The sequence below is a fragment of the Gadus chalcogrammus genome, chromosome 9 (assembly GCF_026213295.1).
Source record: "Gadus chalcogrammus isolate NIFS_2021 chromosome 9, NIFS_Gcha_1.0, whole genome shotgun sequence".
In the NCBI taxonomy this organism is placed as follows: Eukaryota; Metazoa; Chordata; class Actinopteri; order Gadiformes; family Gadidae; genus Gadus; species Gadus chalcogrammus.
In genome coordinates, this window is record NC_079420.1 from 19,582,277 (window position 1) to 19,594,037 (window position 11,761).

Genomic DNA, 11,761 nt, shown 5'->3' on the forward strand with positions numbered 1-11,761 from the left:
TCTAGTCTAGATGGCCACATTTTACTAGACTGAGGTGAATGTCCAGTAGCGCTAGGCATTCTCAAGTTTACTGCACAAACACATCTGGTTGACATAATTTCACTTTTTGTGAAATAGAAGAAAAATATAGTTATACTACTAGTAGTAGTGTAAATTCAATAGGCTTACTATATAATCGCCTAGCTTCTAAAGATGGCTACTAGATACTTATTTTTATTTCGTTTGCACTACAACTATGACACATATTTTCCAAGAGCACCTTACCATGCATACTGAATCACAAGTTCTGTCACTGCAAGCGTCTGATTCAAGCATCTGAACCCAACGCAGACTATTCATAATATTCTAATGAACACGGTAGAGGCAGTGAATGAAGTATTGATTAGACAGAGATTCAGACACTGTCACAGAGTGTGAGAGGAGAGTTGACGGAAAAGATGGCGGTTGACCTAGTTTCAAAGTTTATAGGCCTACCGTGTATACTCGGTAATACCGGTGTTGACGCGAGTGTATTACTCGGTGGGAAAATGTCCACACCGCGGCAACTCTAATGTCTTCTATATATCTAGTGCCAGTAGCTAGCGTCTAACTTATACGGGAAACTCAGACAATGACGTTGAAAAGTTCCTTAAAAAATAGAAAGTTTTTCTTTGACTAACCATTCAGAAGCATCCTGCTGAATTCTCGGAGCCTAAGGTTCTGCAGGAGCCTCCTCTCCTTCTTCAGGATCCGATTCAGGTTCGAACATATATGGTTGAACCACTGAAGCTGCCATGTCCGCTAATTTCACATGCTAGTACACTCTCTCCGTAACCATGGTAACAGTTTGTTAGAAGGGTGTGTCCAAATGCAATGGGCGGTAGCTAATTTGCATTGAAGCTACACCCCCCTGAAACAGCGCATTCTGAAAGGGACTGAACCAGAGAGAATAGCTGTAGGCGAGATTTTTTTTCCTAAAAGTCAATTCAAGCAAACAGCTTCAAAAACATGTTTTTGGAAACTCAAATGCTATGTTTACTTGTTGTAAAAATAGCATAATATGTCACCTTTAAATAGTTAGTTGAATGACGTCACGTGTAAGGCGGATTGTTCTAGAAGATTACTCTTTGTCAGCTAGAGATGCGGCATGAGAGAAGGTGAACAGCTTGTGATGAATCTAGTTTCAAAGTCCCTGCAAATAGCATGCAGCCAACGAGGTAGGCTATGTTTTTTGTTGTTTCCCTGTATTTCGTTTGGCTTGTTTGGCTCTTTGTGTTCCGTGTTATTTATGATCTTATGTAAGGCTAATGCCGTTTCTGTTGTACTGTGTGTTCATCTATAGTTTTCACGGTGAAGTTGGAGTAAAAGTCTGCAATAAAACCCGTCAAAGGAACCACTGGTGTCTGCCGACTGCTTTTAGACTAGAGGGATTTATACAATATATTTGACATAGCAAACAATTTCACATTATATCTTAAAAATAAAACACAATTAGCTGTATTAGTCAAGGAAAGAACACTTTCAGACTTGGAATTTGTGTTTATATACGTGAACCACCAAATGTCAGAGCTTTAACGGCCAATCACACAAATCACACGCATGTCATGGGACCAGAGCCCGTCTACGAATATTAGACATTCTCTGATGGGACCCAAAATGAATTGGATTTTTACTTCCGGAACCACACTGCGGCGCTCTGCTGCCCTCTAGCGACGTCATGGTGAAGTAGGAACCGACTGTCAGTGTTGCCAGATTTCCCGCCCAATCTGGCAACACTGCCGATTATGTACGACGCAAGGTTACCATGACAATACCAAACACAAAACGACTTCCAGAGGGAGAAACTACCTTGAAATGTGTCTTAACTAAGCTTGAGTACGTTTTCTTTCAATTGCAATATGGCAAATGTCAGAAGTTACTGCCTCAACGTCCGAGTCGGAAACTGGAACGAAGATATGTACTTAGCGGAGGTAAGTGAAACGAAGAAGTCAGCCGTGTCCATGCTCCGCTGGATACTGTGGATAAAAGGTGGCCTACAAGTTGTTAACGTTGGTGTTCATGTCTTTCAGGCTGAGCTGAAAGATTTTGTTGAGAGAAAAGAGAGGGGCCAGCTCGCTGTCCAGAAGAGCAGCTTCCTGAACGACAGCCTTCTTCAACAGGTGAAGCGGTTCATCGTGTTGATTGATCTACCGCTGCTCCACCCCGTCCACCTCTTAAAACACACAGAATGCCCCCAAAGGGACAGGCATACAGGAGGTTGTGGGGGCCTGTTGACAATTTAGAATACCGAATCAATTAAAAAGCCTGACATGATTGATCTATAATGTCTATGTGGGCCTAACAAATGAACCATGAACGTAGTAGGCCTAAAGGGACGTTACCTCCTATGGGGACTGGGAGGACGTGTCCCCTACAATGTTGGATGAGAGCGAATATGTCTCGCTCTCTCACAATATTTCCTTGTAACGTCTAGCGATCGGACTATAGGAATGCAGTATCAGCGCATTCGCGCTGATTCGTCTCCAAGGAATACATGGTCGGCTCAAAATTAATATATCATTTTTATATACAGCTTATATATATATATATATATATATATATATATATATATATATATATATATATAGTAGTACTATATAATAGCAGGCCTGTCGCACAATTTAATCAAATTGGTCAGTGGCATGTCCCAAGCAGCCTGCAGCTAACACACACACACAGCACGCGAAAACGCCCACATACACCGCACGCATATATATACATGCACACGCGCACGAACACAAACGCACGAGCTGACGCAGACGTTTCAAGACAAAGGCAGCGCAGGACACTGCATACACACACCGCACGCACACACATGAACGGCAAGCGCCCTGCAGCTCACACACATACACAGCACGCGCGAACACACACATGCACGCACGCGCATACACAGCGCATTCACACGCACACGCCTACGAACACACGTGTGCGCTGACGCAGACATTTCAAGTCAAAGGCAGCGCATACACACACACACACACACCGTACACACATGCATATGATACACGCATGCACACAGGCACGCGTTGAAAGACAACGGCAAGATCCATCCCGCATCCCGCAATGTCTTACGATATCCCCCCTTCCGGTGTCGCCGTCGACAAACTCTCCCAGGTAAGATGTTCTGTTTCTCGACTGTAGAAATTGCGATAAGAGAAGTTAAGAGACAATTCCTCACGGTCGTTAATTTTTTCACATAAAAACCGTTAGGCCTATATTCAAACATTGCCTGGGCTTTTGAACTGAGTTCAGAGTAGTGTTGGCTCGTTCGTTCGCGAACCGGTTCGAATGACCGAGTCTTTAGGACGAACGAACTGAAACGGTTCGTCTCTCTCGTTCGTTCGGTCGTCTCGTTCACCATTCGATTCACCGGAAACTCGACTGAACGAACGAACGAGTTTCCGGTAGCACTAACTCCACTGAGTCTGACTGACTCAGCTGAGAACCGTGCAATGGCGTGCATTCCATGATGAGATTCACCGTTACCGGAAAATAGGCTGAATCGCGAACGACTCCTCCACGTTCAGTCGAGTTTCCGGTGAATCGATTCACCGGAAACTCGACTGAACTAGGAGGAGTCGTTCACGAATCGTATGTTCGTTCAGCCTGGTTTCCGGTAGCGGTAAATCGCATCATGGAAAGGACCCCATTGCACGGTTCTCAGCTGGGTCAGTCAGACTCAGTGGAGTTAGTACTACCGGAAACTCGACTGAACGAACGAACGATTCGCAAACGACCCCTCGTGGCGAACTGAATAACGCGAACTGGGTCACAGAAACGAATCATTGAATCCACCAATTTTGTCGGGGGGGGGGGGGGGGTATATTAACATTAGTACTTCCGCTCAATTTGAATTTCCCTGCTTCAGTACTAGGTCTAGACCTGCTGTATGTAATTTGGTTTTCTGGGGCCGCCACAGTGGCGCCCAATCAGCGAACAGAGGGCGTGTCTGAGAACAATGACGATGGCGTGTCAACGATTAGACCCAGCTTCGAAAGTTGACTGCATACATCATCTCTGGCCTTACTATAAAATATTGATTTACAATGTGCAATTTTTTCCCTGATAAATTAAATTCGACGAACAAAACCTGCAGCTGTCGTTGACGGACATTTTCGTGCAGACGCGCAAGGTGTTTGGTTTGTGTACAACCTGCGCGTGATTCCCGGCGCATGACATACGTCACAACCAAACGTTAGCGATTGGTTATGGCAGATCCAGAGTGACACTGGGCAGATCCAATCATTTTAAACTTCAACAGACACCCGCCTTCAAGTGAGTTAACGTTTGTCAATTGATTAGGTCCAGACTCTCTGTACAAATGAAATTAAGTGAAGTACGAGAGTCTGGTAGAACCAGGCTATATTAACATGTGACTGCATACAAATGTCTCAAGAGACATGGTGACTAATGTATGATAGTAAGCATTATTGTCCCTAACACTTATATTCAGAAACAACACTGCCTCAAAAGGCTATTGGCCTAAGCAACACCAGTAGAGGCATATACTTTCCCCTGAAATTGTAAATGTTGCAAACGTGCAAAAATATATATTTATGTGGCATTCAGTCCAATGTTTCAAATATATCTGTCACATTCAATAGGCCAATGCTGTGGTAAAGTGTGTAAAGTATGGCCAAGTGTTTCTTTCTGTTCAATAGATAGAACTCCATCAATCCCCTGTAGGCGAAATTTGTTAATGTTTGTCCCTATAAAACAATAATGGTAAAAAAATATATATATACAAAACATGACGGTAACTCTCAGGTCAAACCGTCCAATCTGAAGGCTGTACTTAAAGGGGTAGTTTGGAATTTTGTACAAAGGGCCTGATTCCCAAGTGAGCTTTGGTATTCTTTATCACTGGAGACAGTTTTCAACACATTTCATTCAGTCCTTCTAGTTGCAGAGTTCGCTCGTGCTAGGCTAGCGCACGTTAACGGGCAATGCTAGCCTGCTATTAAAAACAGTGTTACCCACTCCACAGTACACCCGAGGTAAATCAATTATAACGACAGACTATACATTTAAATGTCTGTTTATAGAATAATGTTAGAAATAAAACCAACCTTGCATTGCATTGCATTTTGAGGGAATTGCTGGGTCTCAGCAGCAGTGTTATATTCCTGGTAGTAGGCTACGGCAGCGGCGGACTGATACCTAGGTTACCGGCTCTAATTTTTTTACCTGCCGCTGTCATTGCTACAAACGCAGAGTACAGTGAACGAAGGAATTCTATTAGCGTATTCCATTAAATAGATATGGCCACGTTTGTAGGACTTAGCGATGCATCTGCTTTTGAAGACGATTATGAGGAATTTGTTTTATCCAACGAACCGTACATGTACGAGCCGGTGTTTTGATGTCCAAGCCAGCAGCAACAGGCCACAGTTGAGTCCTTTCTGGATCTCGCACTGGAAATTGGTGGAAACTTTGTGGTGCCCATCTGTAGCGTTTATTTCTACAATTTCTAAAAGCACACTGAACTACCATGTTGCCTAGTCCTTCAATTTCGCTTCTGTCCCACGCTTCTCTGTTTACGTTCTTCGGTCGTGATTCGGTTACAAAACTAACCGGCGCATAGTTCAGCTTCTGCTGAGAAAGTAGTCCCTCGATGATTCATGCGATGCAAGGTTCGTTTTATTTCTAACATTATTCTATCAACACAGACATTTAAATCTATAGTCTGGCGTTATAATTGATTTACCTCGGGTGTACTGTGGAGTGGGTAAGACTGTTTTTAATAGCAGGCTAGCATTGCCCGTTGCCGTGCGCTAGCCTAGCACGAGCGAACTCTGCAACTAGAAGGACTGAATGAAATGTGTTGGAAACTGTCTCCAGTGATAAAGAATACCAATGCTCAGTTGGGAATCAGGCCCTATGTCCAAAATTCCGAACTACCCCTTTAACCTCTCCCCCTACTCACTTCCACCAATGCAAAAAAGCGAACAGAACTAAGTAGGGGAGGGTGTAGCCTAACTAGTTTGTGAACGAGCCAGAGAACGCAACGCAAATTCAATGTGAACATGTTTGAGGCTTTGTAATAAAATCCAGGACGATTTTCAAATTCCGCCCGGACACATTTTTTTTAAAAGTGTCTCAAAAAGGGGGCATGTCCGGGCAAAAGAGGACGTCAGGTTACCCTACGTACGGGGAATCCATTTGATTCCTACCTGTTCCACTGTTAAATAGCTGTGCAAATTGGTGGGCGCTATATTGGTAATTTCTCTGCGTGAGTAATACGAAGTGTGGCGTGTGTCAGCGTGTGCATGGGTTGAACTTTGTGTGTCTCACGACGAATGCGTGAGACTTGAGAGCCCTGCATTGCGCCGACCGGCATATCAACACACACAAGCCACGTGATCTTAAAGAGACAGTGTTATTGACAACGAAAACGTGTCGATAACACAGTATGGTGAATTATGTTAGAGTCCACCTCAAGAATATACTTTGTTGCTCAAATGTAATATTACCCTCTTCCTTGAGCGTCCCGAAATATCTTTACACTTTTTTGCTCAAACTTAATATTACTCTTCTCCTTGATCCTCCCAAAATGTCTTGCGATATTGATATCCCCCCTCCCCCCTGCGGACATTTTTTATGTTTTGTGTGTATGCTATGTGTGAGCTACTACTGCCTGTCTTGGCCAGGACATTTGAAGAGATGTTTAATCTTAATGATGATTATTATTTTCAACTAACAAATAGTATTTGCCATGCATTTTAAAATGTCAATGCTCTTTTCAGCCCTGAATAATGGTTAAAGCTATTGAATAATTGATTTGCTTGCATAGTACACTACACTTCCATTGAACAATTACCCCTGTTACCCATAAATTGACTCATTATAATGCAATCAAATGCCCCGACACAGCTGCTTTCAGACACACCTGTAAGTCCTGATATTCTCCTGCTATACAACATATCCTGACATTTGTACCCTGAAAATCTCCTGAATAATACTACCCCTGAGGTAGTATTTTTTCCGTAGGAAATGTAAATTACCTTATATGTGAATGAGGAGTATAAAGTCTGTATTTCTCACACCACTTCAGTGGGTGTGTTGATGACACTTCTGCATGTCATTGAGTGCCCCCCTAAATGATAATCAGCCTGTTGCCTTTTGTTCGCTGAATGGCTAAAAATATTTAAATGTTGGCACTGCTTTTAAGAGTCATTTGTGGTGAACGCTAAAAGATAGGTCTTATCGTAACCCTAAAAGTACACATCATACAATAAATTACAATAAATTAGTTCACAGCTGCACGTGTATATCATTATTTTTATTTTTATTATTGTCACAGTCAGCAGAACATTATAGGGTACCGTCCCTCCACTCACTGTTTTCTCAGTTAAATACAGAAATCAACTACATTTGTCCAAGTGTTCGTTAAATGTGAAAATAAGCAAAAGAATACGCTTTCTATCTCCGGTAACGCATTCGTTGGCGACGCCAATAACATTTGTATTCACCTATTACGTAATGAAGCATGCATAATAATTTCCTCCTTACGTTATGAAGCAAGCATAATAATTTGTAAGCCGTTTTCACACATTTTTGCCGCATTTATATCTTAGGAGATTCGACCCTGAGGGTGATTGACACTTGATGCTTTATATGCGGACATCGATGTCGTTCAGACATCATTAGAATAAACGGGGCGTTTAGGGGGGTGGGCTTGCAAGGTGCGGGATATGTGTGGCTCATCGCGATCATCTTAAATGTTGCTAAATTGATGCATCATATATTCCGTTGCATCCACAAAATCCGAAGCATCGATCGATGAAAGATTGGTGCATGAGTTAGACAAATAGAAGAAACGACTGTTACGTAGGTGGGTTGGCTCATCCTTATTAACGTATTCCGTTCAATGTAAACATCAGGTTAGTATAGGTAGTTATTTTGTATGAGGATTTCAATCCCTTTTCTTTTCCCCCCCTCTGCTCAGGTACCCCCGCCCCTTGTACGGGCTGAGGTCACGTCAGCCCTATTCAGTGTATGCTGTGTACATTTATATGTATATACGTTTAGTTAAACACCTTTCTATGTGACAACGACGAAGAAGAAGGGCACACACACCTTACCCGATTGGTCACCCCCAATGTGTGTCCCTCTAATCATGATAGTTATTTAATAAATATACAATATAATCGAATTTAAAAGACATCTGTGTTGGTGTGTGTGTGTGTGTGTGTGTGTGTGTGTGTGTGTGTGTGTGTGTAGGTGGACCTCACTGTGTCCACAGATGGAGGGTTACACATCGGCGACACTGTGATGCTGGTGAATATGGGCGGCTCCAGCAGGGGGTGCACTGCTGTTAGCATCAATGCAGACACTAGCAGCTTGACAAACCCCCCTGGCCCAGTCATCCAAGCCCCATGTGGCGTCAGCGCTGGTCAAAGTGTACAGCCCTGCACCCGCACTGCCTTTAGCATCACAAGGTACACACCTTCCCCATACGTGCTAGCCTGTATCTGTAGCCATCTAAAGTAAGCGCCGTGGTGGTTGTGGTTATAATGCTTGCTATGTCTCTTATTTAGTATAGATGGCGCTTCTTCTGGAACACCTCTGTATTATGGGCAAAGTTTTGCTCTGAGAACAACAAGCGGTTTTGCTGGTGCTGTGAGTAATCATATACTGCTATCTAATCATTTATCTATCTAATCATTATGTGTTCAACCCTGGACGGTTCAACACGCTGCGTTGTGTCTTGAGGGATACATGTGTGCTGGGGGGGGATGGCAAGACCTGGTGTTCTCTAATCTAATCAGTAAGGCTTCTTTGGTCACTATGCCAAGATTACCTTTTTAACTTGATGTCTCCAGATTGGGTCCATCAGGTGCAGACCACGTTCTGAACAGCACTGCATTGACGCTTGGTTAAATTCTTCTTTGACAACACATTCCCTTGTTCCTCTATAACAGGGGTTCTCAAAGTTTTGACAACTGAGGGCCAATTTAGGAACCCAAAATTTGACTAAGGGCCGCCAAAGAAAAAAAGAAATTGGTGGCAAACGCCGTCAGCATCCCAGTGGTCAAAAAAAACATTGCACCGTGGACCTCCGGGTGTGAGGTCAAGTGAGGTCTAAATCACTGAAACTGAGGTTCAACCTTTCAAAGTAATGTACAGTCGGATTAAAAATAACAAATGTAAAAGGATTTAATTGAAATCTAGAGAGTCGACTTTTCTCTTTATATTTATTTATATTTGTTTAAATTAATATTGATATAATAATAAAAAGAAAACATATTTTTTATTTTTTTTATAACTTACATAATTATGTATGTCATTGCGGGCCGCCAGGAATGATTCTGTGGGCCACCATTGGCCCGCGGGCCGCACTTTGAGAACCAATGCTCTATAACAACAAAAGCATATTTTTAGTGACAGACTTCAGGTTGTGACTAAAAATATGGGATTGATGGTTACTTGACTCAGTAAAACCACCCTAAACATGTTATCTCTGTGTGGTTGTATACTTTTATTTTCTCCCTAGCTGTGTTTGACCAGTGATCTGCAGACCTTTCAAAGGGTAGGTCTAGATATTGTTTATAAACGTGTGTGTGTGTGTGGGTGGGGGGGGGGGGCATTATTCCTTATTGTGTAGGCCTGTGTTCTCTTTGTCTTTAAGCCCCACATTTATTGTGCATTTATGTGTGTTTGCCTCATGTTGCTAACACAGTAAATGTGTCAGAAGTGGTTTACTTGTTTTCCTACTCCGTTATAGTTAATAAGGAAAAGTGAGGCAGGTAATAGTGGGAATTTGTAAGTATGAGTTGGACATCTATCGGTTGGACATGTATTTGTCGTATAAGCTGACACCTGTAGGATGCCACCAGATGTATTGGATGAATCAAATGAAAAGGAAAACCGCTATGCATCACAGGATATGGTGCAGAATTAAATCGAAATTTGCTCACTTATTTTACAGCGCATTTTGGTTCTTAAGTTCTAGCCTTGAGAGACCATCCAGATATTGAGGTTTGGCCTTCGCAATAAATATCAGTCAGTCCAGGAATTGATTTCCAAGTATGGATCACTCAAATGGTGCACTTTGTGGGTAACACGTTAACAAATTCTGAGACGGCCAAATTTGTTGCTGACATTTCTTTCCTTGAATTTAAGTGTGCAAAGAAGTCCCGCCTGCAGGAAGTGAGTTTGAATATGGATAGTTCCTTCCTGTCATGGTGGAAGATTGTGCACTTTGACCCCCAGGAGAGGCTTGAGTATGAGGGTCTGCCCGCCCCTGTAAGTCTGACCTCATATCTATTTGCTCTATATTAACTCAAAATGCTATCATCTCTTCCTCATGCACCCAGCCATTCTTGTTATATTCCTATGCTATATTTCGAGTGTATTATTTCCAAAGTTCTTCCCTAGAGAGCTATATTCAGCCCTCGAGCCTTTATGTTATGTCATGATTTAATCTCATTGGAACGTCTCTTTTTTTATTTCTCTTTCAAATCTTTTTGCTTTGATGAGATTTACAAAATCATACGTTAATTTCTGCCATATTAGATGTTCTGCCATGTCCTAACCTTAAATAACCATCCATTGATAATCATCATTATGTTCAATGATGTCATCTCCACAGTCAAAGCTGAACCTATAATAAATTGTCATAACTACACAGCATCCCTATTTTAAAAAGAGGAACAATGCTGTCAATATGCAGTTTCTGCAATACCCCTTGTGTCAAGCTTTTTGCAATAGCATTGACTTACAGATGGAGTTGGAGATAATTGACACATTTATTGTACTTGAAATCCCAACAGGCAAATGTTAAAGTGTTGATCGTACACTGCAAGACAAACCAGGCTCTAGCCGTTCTGGGTGACCAAGTCCTTTGGTAATTACCTGTTCATGTTCTAAACTAAACATTGAGAAATTGACACATTGTATTGTAAACATTTGAGAGATGAACTCTGTTTCTGTGCAGGACTGCATTTGGCCGTGAGTATGAAGTCACAGCCCATACCTTCCTGGATTCGCACAAGGCTGAGAATGACAACAACCACTGGCTAATAGCCACCTCTGACCCTGGAGGGGCGGGGCTTCTAATTGTGGGACACCAAAAAGACAGAACAGCCGACGCAACAGAACCGCACAGTCCGACCCAAAATGAGTGACCATGCCATGTAAAATGGTAACAAAATGCAAACTTTATGTTTCTTTAAAACAGGGGCCGCACCGGAGTTATGAAACCAAAATAAAACATCTTTAAAAGCTCCACATATTTCCTGACTCTTTATTTAGAAATCGCTCATATGCTCATTTCAATCCTTTCTGTTATTTATGTCGCTCACACATTTGCATTGAGGTGATAACACGCTCTCATGCTCATTGATCGTTTGCTAAAGGTTTAGTTGACCATTCAGGTTGACCATTCAGAAACTGCCCAGCTGGAACTACCTGTAGACTAATTGAAATATGAATGTCAAGTGAAAGAGTAAGATATCAGTTTGCAAAAGGATTACAAATTAACTTCAGGTTTTATCAGTTGCTCAGACATATTAGTCAATTTAAAAATCCCTGTTATCATTTCATCATAAAAAGCAATAATTGAAGCTGGCTTTCTGGAAGCTTGTTTCCAGAGTTGGCTAACTATGCAGAACTCACCGTGTTTTGGAACACCAGAGCTATGGTTATTTATTGCAGTTATTCCTACCTGTCATCTTTTTCAAGAGCAGAAAAGTCAGAAAATGGTATCCAAACACAATGCATCTTAAATCAGGCAATTTAG

The 11,761-nt window shown here is 42.1% G+C and overlaps 1 protein-coding gene across 1 annotated transcript; it reads left to right on the forward strand.

Annotated features, from left to right (window-relative positions):
- The first annotated feature begins 1,211 nt into the window (after positions 1-1,211).
- On the forward strand, positions 1,212-11,243 carry LOC130389262 (cilia- and flagella-associated protein 161-like). The gene is made up of 8 exons (XM_056598959.1): positions 1,212-1,949; positions 2,049-2,138; positions 8,242-8,459; positions 8,559-8,640; positions 9,515-9,550; positions 10,144-10,266; positions 10,794-10,867; positions 10,958-11,243. Exons 1-8 carry the CDS (start codon positions 1,878-1,880, stop codon positions 11,145-11,147), a joined length of 885 nt encoding a protein of 294 aa, XP_056454934.1. The 5' UTR covers positions 1,212-1,877; the 3' UTR covers positions 11,148-11,243.
- Positions 11,244-11,761: the final 518 nt, after the last annotated feature.